General features: G+C 48.1%; 1 protein-coding gene and 1 long non-coding RNA gene across 3 annotated transcripts; one reads left to right on the forward strand and one right to left on the reverse strand.

The window, feature by feature from the left end:
* Nucleotides 1-384: 384 nt before the first annotated feature.
* LOC136464644 (uncharacterized) lies at nucleotides 385-1,494 on the forward strand. Of its 2 annotated transcripts, none has more exons than XR_010761238.1 (3): nucleotides 385-669; nucleotides 807-1,239; nucleotides 1,320-1,494. It is a non-coding gene; the product is annotated as an uncharacterized lncRNA (long non-coding RNA). The 2 variants fall into 2 exon arrangements; XR_010761237.1 differs by having other exon boundaries at nucleotides 807-1,208.
* A 13,081-nt stretch (nucleotides 1,495-14,575) lies between these two features.
* LOC136466214 (uncharacterized) lies at nucleotides 14,576-14,983 on the reverse strand. Its single transcript, XM_066464639.1, has one exon. The coding sequence runs from the start codon at nucleotides 14,981-14,983 to the stop codon at nucleotides 14,576-14,578; it is 408 nt and encodes a 135-aa protein (XP_066320736.1).
* Nucleotides 14,984-19,246: the final 4,263 nt, after the last annotated feature.

The following is a 19,246-nucleotide window of genomic DNA, read 5'->3' on the forward strand; positions in this document are numbered from 1 at the left end:
TCTGAGCACATGGTGTCAAAATTAAATCCTTGCGGCTCAAAGCCAAAGTGCATATAAACAATCGAACTCAATGGCGGCTGTTACTAGAATTTTTTATTTTTTTAAAAAATTTTGCCTGAATCAAATTTAGCATATTTTTTTTGCAGAAAAGAGATCTTATATTGGTCTCGTTCGCTTGGAGAAATTTAGGAGAAATCTGGAGGAATGTGTGAGAGAAAAACAGATAAAAAAAAGAAGTGAATCAAGCCGGATTTAAGGACATGCGAACAGGGCCATTATAGAGTTTTGCTCCGGTGATCCTCTTTTCAACAGTTGCACGCATCTTAAAGCATGTGGGTACCCATATCCAAGTCCAGGCCCAGGCGCAGCCCAGTCGTTCCCATCTGCCGCTCACCCCAACTCGAATCATTTCTCCTCTCGTCTCGTAGTCACATTTGTCAGGAACCGGAGAGGCGGCGGCGGACGGCGGCGGCGCCAGGCATCCTGCAGATTGAGTCAGTGAGGCGCGGGCCAGGTGCTGGGACGGAGCGGGCGACTGATCGAGAGCCGGCGATGCACCCGACGGACCCGGGGGCGGGGCCCGAGCAGGAGTCGCCGGCGGAGGCGGTGCCCTTGGCGGCTGCGGCGCCGGCTCCGGTGAAAAAGAAGCGAACCTCCCCGGGACGCCAGGTCTGTATGTGCCCGCGGTTGCTTTGGGGTTGGTGTGCGTGCGTGCGTACTACTGCTACTACCTCCGCGCCCGCGTGCGTGCTCTGACGGTTTGCTTGCTTGCTTGACCGCCGCCCGCTGCCCGTCCGCGGCCGCAGATCCGGACGCCGAGGTGATCGCGCTCTCGCCGGGGACGCTGCTGGCCACGAACCGCTTCGTGTGCGAGGTGTGCGGCAAGGGCTTCCAGCGGGACCGAACCTGCAGCTACACCGCTGCGGCCACAACCTCCCCTGGCGGCTGCGGCAGCGCGGGCCGGGCGCGGCGGGGCCGCGCCGCTGGGTCTACGTGTGCCCCGAGCCCGGCTGCGTGCACCACTCCCCGGCGCGAGCGCTCGGCGACCTCACCGGGATCAAGAAGCACTTCTGCCGAAAGCACGGGGAGAAGCGCTGGGCCTGCCCGCGCTGCGGCAAGCGCTACGCCGTCCGGGCCGAGCTCAAGGTGCACGCCAAGACCTGCGGCACCCGCGAGTACCGCTGCGACAGCGGCACGCTCTTCACCAGGTGCGTGCGCGTGATTGCTTGCTCGCCACTTGTAAGTCCAGTCTGTAAACTTTGTGCAGAGTCAAGTGATCTTTTGGTCATGTGTTGATGGTGCTGGTCATTCATTTGTAGTTCGTCTGTGGAGATGTTTCGTTGGATTCCTAGCTGTTCTGGAAGGGAGGACTTGCCAGCGCCTGCATACGTGTGCAATGCCAATTTGGTACTGAATTGTACGCTTTGTAATAAAGTCAGGCATGATAAACTTGAATTAGATTCAATATAATAATGATATTAGGATCTGAGCACATCGCGTCACAATTAAATCCTTGTGATGGCTCAAAGCCAAAGCGTGTATGAACAAGAGAATTCAATGGCGGCTGTTACTAGAATATATTTTTTTTAACAAATTGCCTGAATCAAATTTAGCATCTTTTTTTGCCAGAAGAGAGATCTTATATTATATAATAAAAGACATGTTACAATCAGTTGCAGTGAGCTCGCCTAGAGAAGAAGGAGCACTCGCGCGCCAAAACAGCACGGGAGTTGCAGTGCGCCGTTCGTATTGCTAAATGTAATTGGGCTAACCCACGAGCTATACAAATCTTTCTGAACTTTACTGTCAGATGTAAGTTTCGGTCCACCGCGAGCAACAAGCTATGAAGCTATACTATTGCACTCTCTCCTAATCTTTCTGAACCCCACTCAGCAACGAGCTTCAGTCTTCTCTAGGCAGACAATGGCTTCAACTTGTTCAGTGGAGTGACAAACTTGCAAAGTTCGACAGAAGGACAGAAGCACCTGAACCCTATCCCTCACAAATTCCACCTACACTGACTGGATGCACCAGTTTGGGCCTTCAAAACGCCATCAACATTGAGTTTTACTCATGATTCCCAGCCTGACCTGCCTTCCTCATGATCCATGGCATTTCTTTACATTAATGCCAAATTCAGTTGCCAGTGTTGGGCTTGGTCCAGCGGCCGTTCTCGTGCCGGGATGAGGAGCCGTAGCAAGTAGCAACGAGCAGGGCACCTTTCCGGCCTGCATTCATCTTTCGAGACACCAAGCAATCACTTCTTTCCGTGAACGACAACAGCCATTTAGTCTCCTGATTTCAAGCATAACCCGTTTATTCTTTCACATAGTCATTGCAAAAACAGCTTTTAAACAAAAATCCAGCATGGCTTAGTGAAAATGATTGCTCATGACAATGGTGATAATCTTTGTAAATTCTGTTGCCAGAAGCCATGTGGTGGATTGGTAGACCCTACTAGCTGTCTACAGTTTGTTTTGCCATCACATCAGCAGCTAGCCCTCTCATTGCACCAAGGAGGATCTATGCTCCATCACTAATCACTAGATAGAGCGCCCCTCCCCCGGCCAATTTCGTAGTCACACACACACACCTCCCACTGATCATTAACATTGTCGCAGATACCGGAAGAAAGAAAAGCAAAGATGATAAGAAAAACAGTGTAAGAGTTTTTTTTTCTCGACCGTACCACGAGGCACATATTTCATTAAGAGGAAGAAGAGTTATTAGAGTACAAAACTAGCGCAAATCCAAGGATTACAACACACAACAAATGGTCCTAAAACACACGCAGGAATGACTTGTGGACAGAACAACATTTTTTTCGAAGGGACGGCAAAAGCTTTGCCATGATTTTTATTAGACGGAGAAATTAACAATACAAGTGTTCAGCCCAGTTTTTTTAATGGAAACCGGGTAAAAAAACTACCAACTGGGAGAGTGCACCACTTATTCTGACCAACTTTGGAAACACCACCCGAACATCTAACGACTTTGGCCCACTACTTGCTCAAACCTGAGCCAACTTGGTCGAAAAACGACCCAACTAGTAACACAACTGCATTGGCAACTATCTAGAAAACTAAAGCAACTAAGAACATCTCGGACCTAGACCCAAATAGCAAAAAAAAAACAAATATCTCTACCAACAACAGCACCTAGTACAAACACCCCAACAAGAAAAACCACTAGCTGCCGATGAATACTTCTATCAAACCACTTACTAATATTTCCATATCACCTTTTGGTTAGCTTGCCCCTTGTCGACGAAATCTAGTCGGCAGTCTACCGAAGGGTATGCCCATGGTAGTAGATGAATCGGTGGAGGTGCGCGTGAGGAGACCGGATGGTGACACCGAACGCAAGAGACAATGATTAAACAGGTTCGGACCATCGGCTTGACGTAATACCCTACGTCATGTGTCTTTGTGGATTGTATTGTGTGTGTTCAAATAAAAATGAGAGGGTCCTTACCCGCCTTATATAGCTTAGGGGTAGGGTTACAGATCGATTATTTCCATTCTGATCGGTTTACAAGATAGAAAGTTACAGATCGTACAATATCTATCATATTCGAGCAGATTTTGTAGATCACCGAGGATCTTCACGTTGACTTGTGAAGCACGTCGTCCTCCAACATACTTCGCGTGGCGTTGTCTTGCGAGCTGGGCCTCGGCCGGTAGTGTGACCCATGCATAGTCTTGTGGGCTAGGCCTCCCCTAGCGGCTCGGCCCACGTGGAGCCTTGCGGGTATCAGGGGTCATACCCCCACAGTTTGTCCCCGAGCACCTTGCGTCCGCTAAGCAATGTAACACCCCAGTGTTAAGCTTTGCATTTGGCACCTGCATTTCATGAGCACAAGCATCATCCAAGCATTCATGAACATGAGCATATGAAATTTCATCTCATTCTTATACCTTATCACATGAAATGTTGATTTTATATATATGCTTATGCTTGTAATCATGTATGACCAATGTATGAAATGGTTGTGAGGTCATGAAAATACCTTAGACACATCTAGGATGGTAAATGGAACAATGTTTATATTCATGACATAGACCAAATTTGCTTCTAAGTGTTGGTTTACTTTGAAATGCTATTTTCATAATATTAGTTTGACTAAAGTTGAACAGTAGCTTAGAGTGTTTGCATGGTTGTGTGACCTAAATAAAAATTGTAGTTCACATCATGGGTAACAAACTTTATTTAAGGGTCATGAGCTAATTCATCGTCTAACATGGTCAAATAGAGCTCACAAGTATCAACAAAATGTTGTTTGGTGACTTAAAAAATTTTCTAAGTATTGAAGTTGTTTTTAGTTTCAAAGTACCTCATTTTAGAGCTTTGTAGTTTGAAAACCATTGGGAATTAGACCAAACTCCTTTAAGCATTTTTGTAGTACTCACATAGTTCTACGATTTCTATTAACGAAGTTTTTGCTAAATGCCATGGATTAGAAGATTTAGGAGCTCAAAGTAGCGCTGTCAGACAGACTAGATCGGCCGGCATCGTGGCTGACCAGCCACAGGCCGTGGCCGTCGTGTGGCGAGCACACACCTGGGTTGGGTCGCGTTGCGGCTAGGCACGCGCTAAAGAGGCCACCGTGCATCCAGGCGCGTGCTGAAGAGGCCACCGTGCATCGCTGCCCTCACTCGCTTCCCTCACTCGCTCTTGCTCCGTCTCTCTCGCTCTCGCGCCCGCAATAGCAAAACCGAGCGCTGCCATCGCCATTGCCGAGCTCCACCATGCTCGCACGCCAACCACACCTAACCACCGTCCAATCCATCTTGCTCACGGCTTTGCCATCATCTTATCTACCTCCCCGAGCCACCATTGCCACCGTTAGAGCCCAGGTAATGCGATATTTTATGTCACCATCACTGCCATGGTCACGGAGCACCACCGTGCTCTGAGCTCGCCGTGGCCAGCTCTATCCACAGCTACTCCCATCTCTCTCTCTCTCTTGATTCATCTTCATCGTAGGTCCTAGAAGCTATAGCCATAGATCGTTGAGCCGCTACCACGTCATCGGTGCCGAAACGCGAGTCGCACAGCCGTGAGCCAAGAGCGCCGCCGCCATGCACGTCAACGTGGTCACGCCTGTTTGGTCACCGTTCTCTCACACAGTTAGGCGTTAGGGTGTAACCTTAGGACAGTGAAGCTCGCAGGGAAGACGGACGCACGCTTGCGTCACCTTTCCCTCCGTAACCTCACCGTGCCACCGCCGTGCTCACGCTGCCGTGCTGCCATGCACACGGCCAAGCTTCACCGTGACTTGATCCGCATCGTAGAGCTTCGCTAGGGTTTGTAGATGTCATAGTCATGCTCGCCTGAGCATGCCATCACTGGAGATGGCCGGAGCAGCACCGCGCACCACCACCGAGCCACCATGCTCATCGGCGAGGCAGCTCCGGTGATCCTCCAAGCAAACCTAGGGTACCAGTGGGTGCGCAAGAGAGTGGGGAACACGACGCCGGTGACCTCACCGCCAGTGACCTCGCCGTCGATGAGCTTTTCGCCAGTCAAGCCATGCCCCTGCTCTGTGTGTCGTTGACATGTGGGTCCCGTTGACCCGCAGGTCCTAGCTGTCAGTCAGTATTTGAAATGTTTTCTTGATTTATTTTCATAGATTTGAATGCAAACTTCAAAAATGTATAACTGGAGCTAGAAATGTACAAATTGAGTGAACTAAATTTTCTTAGATTCATCATTAATTGCACTATTTTATAAAAATATAAAATCTACTATTTAAGGTATTTTTCTAGGAGAATTAAATTGAGCAATATAAGTGCTTTTAAAATAGTTTCTATCTTGTAAATTGCATAACTTGAGCTAGGAAGGTGATAAAATTGTGATTCTAATTTTGCTAGTCTTGTGTTGACATGCTCTATCTAGAAAAATACTAAACCTATAGTAGGCATACTTGAAATATGGTCTTCATATTTAATTCTAATTAATTGTTAGTTTCTAGTGAAATTAAATGGGGTAAAAAGACATAACATATGATCATAAAGTTTTTTACACAATATTCTCATGCTAGGAGAAAAGTAAAAAAAAAATTAAATATGTTGTTTGACACTTTTCACTATGCTAAATTATTTTTGCTAAAATAAGCATATATAACTTATCATTTTTGTAGAGGTAGCTATACCTATCCAAATGGCATAAAATTTATACAATATACTACTAGGGTCATTTGTAGGCTACTGTAATGTTATCAGAATTTATTAAGCACTAGAAATAATTACTCTATAAATCACCTTATTATCTAAGGAAATTAATAAATAAATATAAATAAGTTAGTTAGGCTTAACCATAATATTTTCTGTGGTGTGTGTGATGCATATAATCTGTTGATACTGTTAGTGAGGTTTAGAAGTATTTATTTATAGGCAACTAGTTAATTATTGTTTTATAATTCAACTAGATGGCTGCATGTATAGTTTCTGTTGTGGTCTTTTTCTGTGAAACTTGTTAATAACAAAGTTATAGATAACTTATCTATCTACCTGGTGTTAAATTTTCATAGTCATAGGCCTTATGGTTTGAGAATTTGGCTGTTAGAAGTCTGTTGTCAGAAATGCTTACTCTCTAGATAGATCTGAAAGATTAATTTTTTTGACCTAGATAACTGCTAAATCACATTAAGATGATTAAAAGAAAGTTGTAGGTAATTTCATAAGCTTTTCATAAAGTCCATAATCATATTATTTTGATATGTATAACTCCAGTTTTGATTAAAACAAGTGTTTGTTGTCTTGTAGTCCAGAAAATTGCTTAGATGAGAATTTGTTTAGTTACTAGAGAAGAGATATACACCTACTCAGTAAAATAAGATGTAACTTGTTATCACCTTAATACAATGCTGTTGAAAACACCTATGAGAATGCATTTCATCATACCCCACCATATCATACATGTTGTTATATATGCATCCACGATATCTTATTCCATGATCATGCATATAGGATCGTCTGAGAGGATAACTCTTTTGGATTTCAACGAAGAAGAAGAGGAGGAACAGCAGGAGACACCTTAGGCCATAGCTCTAGAAGAAGAGGAGCAAACTCTTGAGGATCTCCCTAAGTGTTCGGATCACAGGCCAACCTCTTTCCTCAAAGGCAAGCCCTAGAGCATTCTAAGTCTCCTATATTTTACAAAATATCACTTGAGTCCTTTATGTTTGATGTATTAGGTTATAAGAGTTGATTGGAAACACTTGATGTATAGAACTATCTTATCCATATATATACTTTAAACCCTATGTAGGTCTAGGATCAAATATATGCTTAGCCATGCTTAGACCGGTAGAAGTCGGGTGATTTCCTGTTACCTGCGAGATATAGGTGAATACCGAAGCACGATTGGCTATATTTGCTATCATAAAAAGAACCATAGGATAATGTAACTAGAGATTAGGTGGAGTCTATGTGTGGGTTAACTCATGTGATTCCGTCTGTGTCGATTAAGGACCGTACCGTTGGAAACCCTCTTGTCATTTTGAACGCATGCCTCTCACTTAGCTGGCCGAATAACTTGTTCTGACTGCGAACCCAAGTAGCTCAACTTAGGCCGGGCCTCATTCTATAAGAGTGCATACTCTGGATGGTAGTAAGGATGTGTAGGGAGCCAGACATGAGCCCAAGGGCTGGGTAGTCCTGATTGTCCTGACAGCTGGTCGTCCCTGATTGTGCGGCGCTGATCGAACCCACAAAATGTGGACCTGAGTCATACCAAAGGTGACCTAAGGCTACTGTGGCTGGTAGACCTGGGTTTGTGTTAGGAATACTGCCTAGCTGGTTGCAATCGATTCGAATCGCCATCTCTTTTGGATAGTGAGAAACTTGGCGAAGCCCCTTCATCGTAGTAACTGTGTTGTGGAATATGATGGTTCGGATGAACATGGAATTATTATACTAGCTATGGTTACTACTGTATGATACTAAATGATATACCACATGTTTAGCAAAGGTAGTTGCTAATCTAGAGATGAATAGCTATAATTTTAACTATATACTTAAATCGGTAAGTTTTTTATGCAAAATGTTGTCAAGCTAGCTCCACTTATATAGCCGTGCATAATCCTTGGAGTCACTTTATTTTTGGTTTATGATGGGTAAGTCTAGCTGAGTACCTTCTTGCACTTAGGATTTATTTCCCATTATTGCAGATGGTATAGTTTATCATGGCTACTATAAGAACTGCTTCTGTCCCACCGTGGACGAGGAGTAGAGCTCTAGGCAAGGCATCTCTTCTTAATCCCTCTCTTAGGCTTTTGTGGGATTATGATCATGAGCTGGCACAGTATTTGAATAATGATGAAGATGTTGGTTTCAAACTTTAATTGCTTCTGCTACTATTTTATCTAAACTTGGTTTGTAATAACTTTTAATCGTACTCTGATATATAGAACTATATTTGTGAACTTTATATAATGTGTGACATGTATGTTGAATCTTGTACGATCTTGGTCGTATGTTGGTTGAATTGAGATCCTTTGCGGTACTCAACGCACTATTGGGTTTATATGGGCACAAGTGTAACAGTGCGACCGCTTGCGGGCTGTCATTGTACTTGTGCTCTTATAAATTGGTCGGTTCTATTATAAGCAACACCATCTTGCATCCATCCGAGCTGTGCAACTTGTAGCAACTCATTAGGATCAGTCTTCTGACCAGTTCAAATAGGGGTTGAGCTATTGAAGCAAGTGTTCGAGCAGTTCGAACGAGCATCCGAGCTATCCAAGTGGGTGTCCGAGCAGCTGAGACAGGTGTCCGACCAGTTTAACTAGGCGTCGAGCTCGGACTCACTTGAAGTCGTGGTTTGCCATAAGGATGTAAGGAGCTCAAGTAAAAAATTTGAAGTCTTGGTTGGTGAAGTGTACACACTTAAGTGCCAATTGCGATGGTCCTGATGATGTGGTCATTAGGGCAAAGCATGGGTGGAGACTTGACAAAGTCGAAACACTGTGAAGAAGAAAAAGTACATGCACCGCAAGGTGCATTGTACACAATATAGTCCCCGAGCCTGCTAGAAGATGATGAAGGAATCTTGTAGCAGGGTCAAAGAAAAATATGTAGTCCCTATCATTGCTGAAAGATCGAGTAATCAGGGAACCAATACATTCACCGCAAGGTGAAGTGTACACACTTAGTCCCCGAGCCTGCTGGAAGATGGTGAAGAAATCTTGTAGCAGGGTAAAGGAAAAATATCTTGGCATAGATGTATAATGAATTTTGTTGACCCAACACTGAGTCTGGAGATTCATTTTGTCATTCCGCATTCAACATGATTTAATGTCGTGGCCCACCTTGCTCATTTGGCGGCCCATCAGCGTGCGGCGGTTTTAGGAGGGAATACGGCGGGTCAGGTGTGGTTTCCCAAAATCCCTAGAAGGCAAAGGGTCGGGGGTCAAACCGTTATAAAGTGCCACAGCCCCGACACACATTCTCCACCTTGCTCTCGCCTCTTCGTCTTCTTTCTTGTGCCCACACCACATCACCCGGTAACTGCTCCGCCATCTTAGCAACCACATGCTCATAATCTCCAACCATTTCGTAGATCGGCAAGATGGCACCCAAGAGAAGCCGCAGCAGCTCGAGCAGGGCATCGTGTGAGCTCAATTGCACCAAGGAATGGGTGAGATCCGTTAGCAATGAGGCGGCGCTCAACCAGTTGGTGGTGGACGGTGTGCTGCTGGATAGGGTGACGGCGGGATGGTGTCCTGCTCATGGTGAGAGCTCTCCTACCCCCCACGGCAATGAATTGGTCGTGTTTGAAGATTATTTCTAGCGTGGATTTGGCATTCCGATCCATCCATTCCTCCATGGATTGATTGAGTATTAAGCCATTAGTCTTTGCAATCTAGACCCGAACTCTATCCTTCACGTGTCTGTCTTCATCCATTTCTGCGAAGCCTATCTTGGCATTCTCCCACATTTTGATCTCTTCCACCACTTTTTCTGTTTGAAATCTTGTGGGGGTCTAGATCTAGGGTTGTGGGTAGCGCATACTTGTAGCTGCGGGATGGTATGGTTGGACAGTACATCGCTACCCGGTTGAACACAAACGTGAAGTATTAGGCACAACGATGGTTCTACATGCCATAGGGGGAACATTATGTGGCGTGCGACATTGATCAGATTCTCGTGAGTAACGCCAGGTGGCCGGAGAGACCTAGTGCTAGTGGAATGGAGCAGGTGAGGGAGCTCCTAACATTAATTGACCAAAGGAGAGTAGATGGGGTCATAGTGGCGACGAACTTTACTTTTTGGCGATGCCAGCCTAGCAAGGAGGGGGCACACCCTACATATGAATTCTGAGGGGATACTGATGGGACCTAAGAGGTGCTCGAGCTAATTAACTAAGAGGAAATCAAGCGATGGATTGGGGTGTTGTTCAACCTCACAGGACGCCGCAAGGTTGACGACCAACATAGGGCCTTTAGTGTTGGGAACCTCCGACCAGAGGTAAGAGTCTTCGTATTAGTTTGGCCTAATTTGTTTTTGTTGCAATGTACTCATTCGTGCTCTTGAAGATCCATCGGCTATACTGAGCAGCATACTTCTCAGCCATGCCATCGATGGACTAGGTGAGGGGTGTTGATGCCGGTTGAGCAGTCCCTAGTGTTGAGCTAGCTCGGAGGCTAGTGGAGACAGCTCGAATGACAACGACAACAAAGACAGAGGTGAGCGGACATCAGATGTCCGTGAGAAGCTTTAGGGGAAGCGGCCTGCTAGTGAGGAGCTATCCCTGAAGAGAAGGAAGATGGTAGGATCATCCCATCGAGAAGAGCGGCCAGTGAACATCAGTGGTCCCGCTCACCCTCGAAAATGACAAATGGTGGTTTCAAGCTCATCGGATGATGATGGGTTGGCAGCACTGCCATCTTGGATGATGTGGAGCCTTGCGGGTACCGGGGGTCTTACCCCCATAGCTAGTCCCCGAGAACCGTGCATCCGCTAAGCAACACCATCTTGGTATGCTCGGAGGACACAAGAATTTATATTGGTTCAGGGGGAATGTCCCTACGTCCAATCTGTTGCTGCTCGTGTTACCAGCACTAGTTTGTAGTAGGGGTTATAAACGGGTGAGAGAGGGAGCAGGTCCCAAGTCTCTGGTGAAAGGGTCGAACGGAGTTGAGCTCATTCCGTCATTCAGTGTCCCCCTCGTGGAGCGTCCTGCTTCACCTTTTATAGATGAAGGGGAGGCGTAGGTTACATGAGAGAAAGAGAGAGAGAAAAGCGAGGAGGAAGAAGGCCTCTAGGGTCATGGTGCCCTTCATCTATTTTATGTGGGTCCTGCTGGTCTTATAGATGATGATGGGGATGGCTCCATGTCGCGCCCCTGTTCATCACTAGCGCTATACATGGGCGTCATCAACCAGTCGTGGCGCTCTATTCCATCTTGGTGGGTGGCATGGTTTGTAGATACCCCCGTCGAAAGTCGTATGGGGATTAGGTAGCATAGCGCTAGCATGCCCAACACTGTTGGCGATGTGAGTCCTCAGGTATGGCCTGTCGTGGTCGTGGGTCATGTCAAGACATGCCTACTCCCTTTCTGGTGTAACAACTTTGACCCTGGGTTCGTACTCTTAGACCCATAGTGGTTGGGGGTGATATGGACCCACATCAGGCGAGATGGAATCCCCTTTTGAGGGGGTCTAGCGAGGTGAAGTCCGCACCTGAGGGGTCGGGCAAGATGGAGCCCGCACCATTGAGGTCAGGTGTGATGGAGCTCATGCCCACAGGGTCAGGCGAGATGAAGCCCGCATCCTCATGGTCAGATGTGATGGAGATCACACCCGAGGGGTTAGGCAAGATGGAGCACGCACCCTCGGGATTGGATGAGATGGAGCCCACGCCCTCGGGGTCTGGTGACACGGAGCCCGCACCCTCGGGGTCGAGCGAGACGGAACTCGTACTTTCAAGGTTGAGTGAGACCAAAATACGCTCTTGACCATCTGGATGAGTTAGCGTTCACGGCCATCAGCTTCCTTCTTCTAGGTATCCCCAATACTAATACCCAACAGTTGTCCTAGAGCCTGCGGAGGAGTAGGATACTCCTTCAAAGGCTTTTTCAGATGGAAGGATTCTAAGGGTGTTGATCTCCCTTTGTGGGCCTTCGGATGTCTTGGTAGGGCCGCGATTCCTTTTCATCATGCTTGGACTCTTTGCAAGCGTGCAACTGTGGGATTCAGGGGGTCAGAAAAGATCTTTCTTGATTCCAATGCCTCCCTATGATCCAATCGATCCGCCATTGTCATGCGATTGCATATTTGGTCTCCTTGTGAGTCCAACTTCCCCCAAGCCCCCGCACATAGCAAGTGTCTGGTCGAGGGGTCAGCTTGTCTTATGGTCGTCCTCTCTCAAGCATTTTTTTGATAAAACGGAGGGGCTGAGTTATGCCATGTTTCCCTCGATGGACAAAAAATGGTGCTCGGTGTGCTGTTAACGGGCTAGTTTGAGTGGGGCCCTAGCTTCCTATTCATGGGGGTCCAGCATGGGTCAGCTGGTGACCGACTCCAAATTCCTGGTGACCAATCCATATAGTTCTTGGGTTTGTTTGACTGGTCCCAAGGGGTCATTGCCACTCTTCAAAGAAAAACCATGGACCGTGCTCCAGCCAAGACCCAAACATGGGCTGGGATGCCCATGGCACTCATGCACCTAGGTACCGACCGCTAGCGGGCCCATATCTTACCACCCCTCACTCTAAAGGTGCCCTAGAGCAGTTGTGAAACCATCGATGGGCCAACCTTCGAACTCCTAGGCCTTAATGGGCTGTGGAAGCATTTTTAGCTCTGTATCCCTTCTTACCTGCGGCAGTTTTTAGCCCATCGAGGGGGCGAACCGCCGTCCTTTGTGCCCTTCCATGAGTCGGTGGCCCTCTGGTGCAAGACCTATCTGTCAAGATCAAGGATGAGGTCATCCCCTCGAGGGGTTAGTTAGTTAGATAGGCTAGGCGGCAAACTTGTAATAAGTAAATAAGTTTTTAACTTTTGTTGTGGCCGAATAGACTTTTGGTTCTTTTCCCTTTTTGTGTATAAAAAGGTTAATGTGTTCTGACCCTTTCTGTAGTTAAGGTTGTAAAGCTCGGGTGCGGGCGAAGAAACTCTAATCACGCTGGTGAGCAAAAAGGCCATAGTCGCTGGGGCGTAGGTTTCTAGCGGTTCGACCAGTTTTACTCAGTGTTTGTTTCCGTAGCCCTTACTTCTAGATCTTAACGTAAGAGAGGATCAGGCATAGAGAATGTTTTTGGGTAGAAATTCTCCTATCAACCCTTGAGTGAGGCTCAACCCCTTTCCATTGCTGGGGTCGGGTGTCACTGAAGATCAAGGAGACAAATAGCAAAATCGATAAGAAAAAATGTTTTTGCATTTTAGAAATATCATTCTTAATTTCCACAAGTGCATGCATAGACTGGGGATAAAAGCGATGTAGCTGTTCAATGTTCTAGGCATTGATGAAGGATTTGCCATTAATGGTCTTGAGCTTGTAGGTGCCCGGTCAGAGCACCTCCATGATGATGTACGGTCCCTCCCACGACAGAGAGAGCTTGTGACAGTTTTTGCTGCTCTAGATGAGACAGAGCACCAAGTCCCCGATGTTGAAGGCCTGACCCCACACTCGAGGGCCATGGTACCAGCGCAACACTTGCTGGTACTTGGCCGAGCAGAGGAGGGCAACATCGCGCGCTTCATCGAGCCGATCCATGGCGTCCTCGAGGGATGCCTTGGCTCCCTACTCGTTGTATGCCCTAACCCTCAGTGCTTCGTAGTTGAGGTTAGTTGGGAGGACCGCCTTGGAACCGTAGACCATGAAGAAAGGTGTGTAGTCAGTCCTCAATCTCCATAATACCGTGGGAAGCTCCACAACCCATCGTTCGCCAAATTTGTTCAGCCGGTTGAAGATCCTAGGCTTAAGGCCTTGCAAGACCATGCCATTCGTGTGCTCAACCTGCCCATTCATGTGGGGGTGCGCCACGGTGGCCTAATCAGCGTGGATGTGGTAGTCATCACAGAATTGGAGGAATTTTTTTTCTGATGAACTATGTGCCGGTGTCTATGATGATGGAGTTTGGGACTCCAAAGCGGTGGACAATGTTGAGGAAAAATTGCATGGCTTGCTCGGATTTGATCACAGAGATCGGCCGAGCCTCTATCCATTTTATGAAATCTCCACGGCGACATACAAGTGCGTGTAGCCCCCCAGCGCTCTTTTGAGGGGTTCGACCAGATCAAGCCCCCAGACCATGAACAACCACGTGATATGGATCATCTAGAGCGCTTGGGCTAGCAGGTGGGTTTGATGAGCATAGAACTAACACCCTTCAAGGTGCGCACAATTTGCTCGGCGTCAGCCACCGTGGTTGGCCAGTAGAAGCCCTATCAAAATGCATTTTTGACCAAGGTTCTGGGTATGGCATGATGTCTGCAGACCTCGCCATGGATGTCCTTTAGCAGTAGCCTCCCTTGATTGATGGGGATGCAATGTTGTAGGATCTTGGTGTGGCTTCGCTTATAGAGCTCCCCCTCAATAATGACAAAGGACTTGGCGCAACGTGCGAGCCATCAGACCTCCATTTTGTCCGTCGAGAGCACCTCATGGAGGAGGTAATTGAGGTAAGGTGTCCTCCTATCAGCTAGAGGGTTAGGCTCTACCACTGGATCTTCATCAAGCTCTATGACTTTGAGGTCAGAAGGAGCCAATAGTTGGTCAGCCCCAGAACCCAGGGTAGGCAGCCCATCATCGGTCTGTTCCTGCTCCTCGTAGCGGACTGAGGGCTTGTACTGATCGCTGGCAAAGACACTTGTCAGCACTAGCTCTCGGCCGGATGCCATTTTTGCTAGCATGTCGGCCGCCTTGTTGAGACACCTCGGGATGTGGTTGAGTTTGAGGCCATCGAACTTGTCCTCTAGCTGGTAGACTTCTTGGTAGTATGTAGCTATCTTGGTGCTGTGGTAGCTTGACCCCTTCATGACTTGATCGATGACTAGCTGTGAGTAGCCTTGGACATCAAGCCATCAGATGCCCAACTGGATGGCGAGGCATAGGCTATTGATGAGCGCCTCATATTTGATCGCATTGTTGGAGGCGAGGAAGTGGATGCGAACTATGTACCTCTTGTGCACCCTAAGGGGCAAAACAAAGACCATTCCCATGCCGGCACCTTTCTTCGTTAGGGATCCATCAAAGTACATCATGCAGTACTCTTGGTCGATGACTATTGGCGGCATCTGGATCTCGGTCTATTCTATAATGAAATTGGCCAGCGCTTGGGACTTGATGGCCGTTTGAGGGGCATACGAAATGCCCTGACCCATCAGCTCGAGTGCCTACTTCATGATTCTTCCTATGGTGTCCTAGTTTTGGACGACTTCACCGAGAGGGAAGGATGTCACGACCATCATCGGGTGTGACTCAAAGTAGTGACACAACTTCCTCCTAGCGATCAGGACGGCGTACAAGAGCTTCTGGCTTTGGGGGTCGCGAGTCTTGGAGTCATATAAGAGTTCACTAATGAAGTATATGGGACGTTGCACCTTGAGGATATGTCCATCTTCTTCCCGTTCTACCACCAGGGTGGTGTGGACCACTTGCATGGTGGTCGTAATGTAAAGTAGGAGTGGTTCCCCATCGGTCAGTGGGACCAGAATTAAGGCTTTCATCAGAATTTCCTTCACCTTGTCAAGTGCCTCTTAAGCCTTGGGTGTCCATGCAAATTGGTCAATTTTCTTTAGAAGCCGATCTAAGGGGAGGCCTCATTCACCGAGGCATGAGATAAAATGGCTAAGCACGGCGAGGCACCTCGTAGCTCGCTATACTCCCTTTAGATTCCAAATTGGGGCCATCCTTGTGATAGTCGAGATCTTCTCTGGGTTGGCTTCGATGCTACGCTCGGAGATAATGAACCCAAGCAGCATACCCCTTAGGACCCTAAAAACGCATTTCTTAGGGTTGAGTTTGATGCTGTTTGCCCAGTGTTTAGCGAAGGTTTGCTCTAGGTCTGCTATGAGCTGGTCAGCCTATTTAGACTTGACCATGATGTCATCTACATAAGCCTTAATGGTTCGCCCAATGAGGTCCCCAAAACACTTGAGCATACAACGCTGGTATGTAGCCCCTGCATTTTTCAGACCGAACGACATCTTGACATAGCAGAATGATCCAAATGGGGTGATGAAAGAAGTCACAAGCTGGTCGGATTCTTTCATCATGATATGATGGTACCTAGAGTACGCATCAAGGAAGTAGAGGGTTTCACGCCCTGAGGTCGAGTCAACTACTTGATCTATATGTGGCAAAGGAAATAGATCCTTTGAACGCGCCTTATTGAGACTCATGTAGTCAACACAAATTCTCCATTTCCCATTCTTTTTTCATACAAGGACGGGATTGGCTAACCACTCGAGATGATACACTTTCTTGATGAATCTGTCCTCCAAAAGCTTTGTGATCTCCTCACTGATGGCTCTGCTCTTCTCCTCGTCGAAGCAACACTGGTGCTGCTTTACCAGCTTAGAGCCTGGCCTGATCTTCAAGGCATGCTCAGTGACTTCCCTCGGAATGCCTAGTATGTCTAGGGGTTTCCACGTGAAGATATCTCTATTGGCGCGGAGGAAGTCGTCGAGCGCGCTTTCCAATCTAGAGGAAAGCGTGGTGTCAATGCACACCACTTTGTCCTCAGAGCTACTAGGGTCTATGAGGACCTCCTTAATGCCCTCTATGGGCTCAAAAGGTCTAGTCGACCGCTTGGAGTCAGGTGCTTCCTCGGTGGTCCCCTCCTTGATGACAGTGAGCTCCTCGGAGGCGATAATCACCGAGGCGTGCTCGTAGCACTCAACTTCGCACTCATAAGCATGTTGGAAGGAGGTGCCAACGGTGATGACCCCACACTGGCATCTTGAGCTTTAGGTAAGTGTAGTTGGGGTCGGCCATGAATTTCACGGTGCATGGTCATCCTAGGATGGCGTGGTAGGTTCTGTGGAACCTGACCACCTCAAAGGTGAGGGTCTCTATCCTATAGTTGGCTGGACCCCCCAAGGTGATGGGCAGGTCGATCGGCCTAAGTGGTACATCTTATTTTCATGGCACGACGTCGTGGAAAGGTGACCGATCGATGCCCATGGCATCAAGCGTCTTGGCATACATGATGTTAAGGCCACTGCCTCCATCCATCAGCACCTTGATGAGCCACTTTATGCCAATGATTGGGTCGATCATGAGCAGGTACCTTCCCAGCTATGGGATGCTCTCTAGGTGGTTGGATCAGTCAAAGGTGATGGCAGACTTTGACCACCAGAGGAAAGATGGCATGGCAAGCTCGGCCGCATATACCTCACGACGCATGAGCTTTTGGTGGTGCTTGGAGTCGTAAGTCGCCGCCCCATCGAAGATCACAAGGTAGCCATCTACCGTTAGAAAGCCACCATCCTTCCCCTCGGCATCGTTTGTCGCTGGCTCAGGCATCTTCCTCTAGTCCCCCTTTTTGCAGCCATTAGACAGGAAACACTTCATGAGGGTGCAGTCCTTGTATAGGTGCTTGATGGGGAAGGCGTGGTTCATGCATGGCCCCTTGAGGAGCTTCTCAAAGTGGTTAGGAGCACCCTCAGTGGGTGCTCAACCACCTTTCCACTTGGTAGCGGCCATGAGCGAGCTCATGTGTTGCTGCTTGTTCTTCTTGTTCAGGCGGTTGGAGGCGCCCTCGTCGGCATCCTCATTCTGCTTCGCTTTGCCCTTAGGGCGGTCAAAAATCACTCCGACCGCCTCCTCACCTAAGGCATGGTTGGTTACAATGTTGAGGAGCTCCTTAGTGGTCCGAGGGCCCTTGCGTCCTAGCTTGTGGACCAAGGACTCGTAGGTGGTCCTAGACAGGAAGGCTCCGATGATGTCAACATCAGCGATGTCGGGCAACTCATTGCATTGCCTAGAGAAGTGTTGGATGTACTTGTAGAGAGTTTCCCTAGACTTCTATTGGCAATTCTTCAGATCCTAGGGGTTCCTAGGGCGTGTGTAGGTGCCCTAGAAATTTCCCACAAAGATATCCTTTAGGTCCACCCAACTTTGAATCTGGTTGGGTGAAAGGTGCTCTAGCCATGATTGTGCTGAATCAGCCAGAAACAAGAGAAGGTTCCAGATAATGAAGTAATCACTATTCACACCGCTAGCTTGACAAGCAAGCCGGTAATCCTCGAGCCATAGGCCGAGGTTTGTTTCCCCAGAGTATTTTGGGATGTTGATCGGTGGTCGATACCGTGGCGGGAAAGCCGTGTTGAGGATGTGTCGGTCAAAAGCCTAGGTCCCAGCAGATTGGGGCTTAGGCTTTGGTCCTCGCCACTGTCGTAGCATCTGCCATGATGAGGGTGGTAACCGTGGTAGCCTCCTATCTCTTGTCCCCTCATCCGTGCCTGTAGGCGTCCAGGGTGTTACGTGCGTCACGGTTAGGGCGAAGACACTCATGCACCGAGACCATGGCAAGCCCCCCGCCGTCGCATGGTGCCTAGAGGATGGATATGTCCCAGCCATGTCATCCCGAAGACATGCGTTGAGCTTTCTACCTGTTGTACTGCCGCGCGCTCGAGAAACATGTAGATCTCATGATGGGCCCAACGGTCTTCGGGTGTCATGGGCTCCAGGAGCCCTCAGAGCAATGCCGTTGCGGCAACTATGTTCTAGCTTGCCTGGGCGAAGTACAGGAGGCCTCCGTTGTCCTCAATGATCCTTCGGTTTACATCGTGGGCGATGGCGCATGCATGGCCACCATCTCCATGGCATTTGATCTCATGCTTGGTCTCCATGCACTCCTGCTCTAGCTAGAGTCACGCATCCTCGATCTCCTTGTGCCATGCCCTCAGCTGCTCCACCCATAGGTGAGGTGAGGCCCCTACATCTCCCTCGACCTCATCATTGGGGTCATCCATAGGAGTATCCCCTCCCTCGCGGAAGCTTTTGACATGTCCCTCATTGGTGCCTACCATGAAGCATTCTCACAAGGGGTGATGGCTTCCCCTACTAGAGTCAGAGTCGGAGATCATCTCTGAATCTCCCTCCAGAAGGTCATGGAAAGATTCCACGACGTAGTCCATCATACCCAAGAATTCATCATCCATGGGGAATGGGTGCATGCGTTGTGTCGTGAGGTGACTATTGGTCCTTGTGGCGTTGTGTAGACCGAATGAGAATGCTATCAGGGCGCTCTAGGTGAGGTATTCCAGGGAGAGTGGTTCCCCTCTGGCAAGTTG

This window comes from Miscanthus floridulus, chromosome 7, assembly GCF_019320115.1.
Source record: "Miscanthus floridulus cultivar M001 chromosome 7, ASM1932011v1, whole genome shotgun sequence".
Classification (NCBI taxonomy): Eukaryota; Viridiplantae; Streptophyta; class Magnoliopsida; order Poales; family Poaceae; genus Miscanthus; species Miscanthus floridulus.

Excerpts from the sequence above, each read along its gene's own strand:
- LOC136466214 (XM_066464639.1), bottom strand. The coding sequence starts at position 14,983 with ATGAAGGGGTCAAGCTACCACAGCACCAAGATAGCTACATACTACCAA.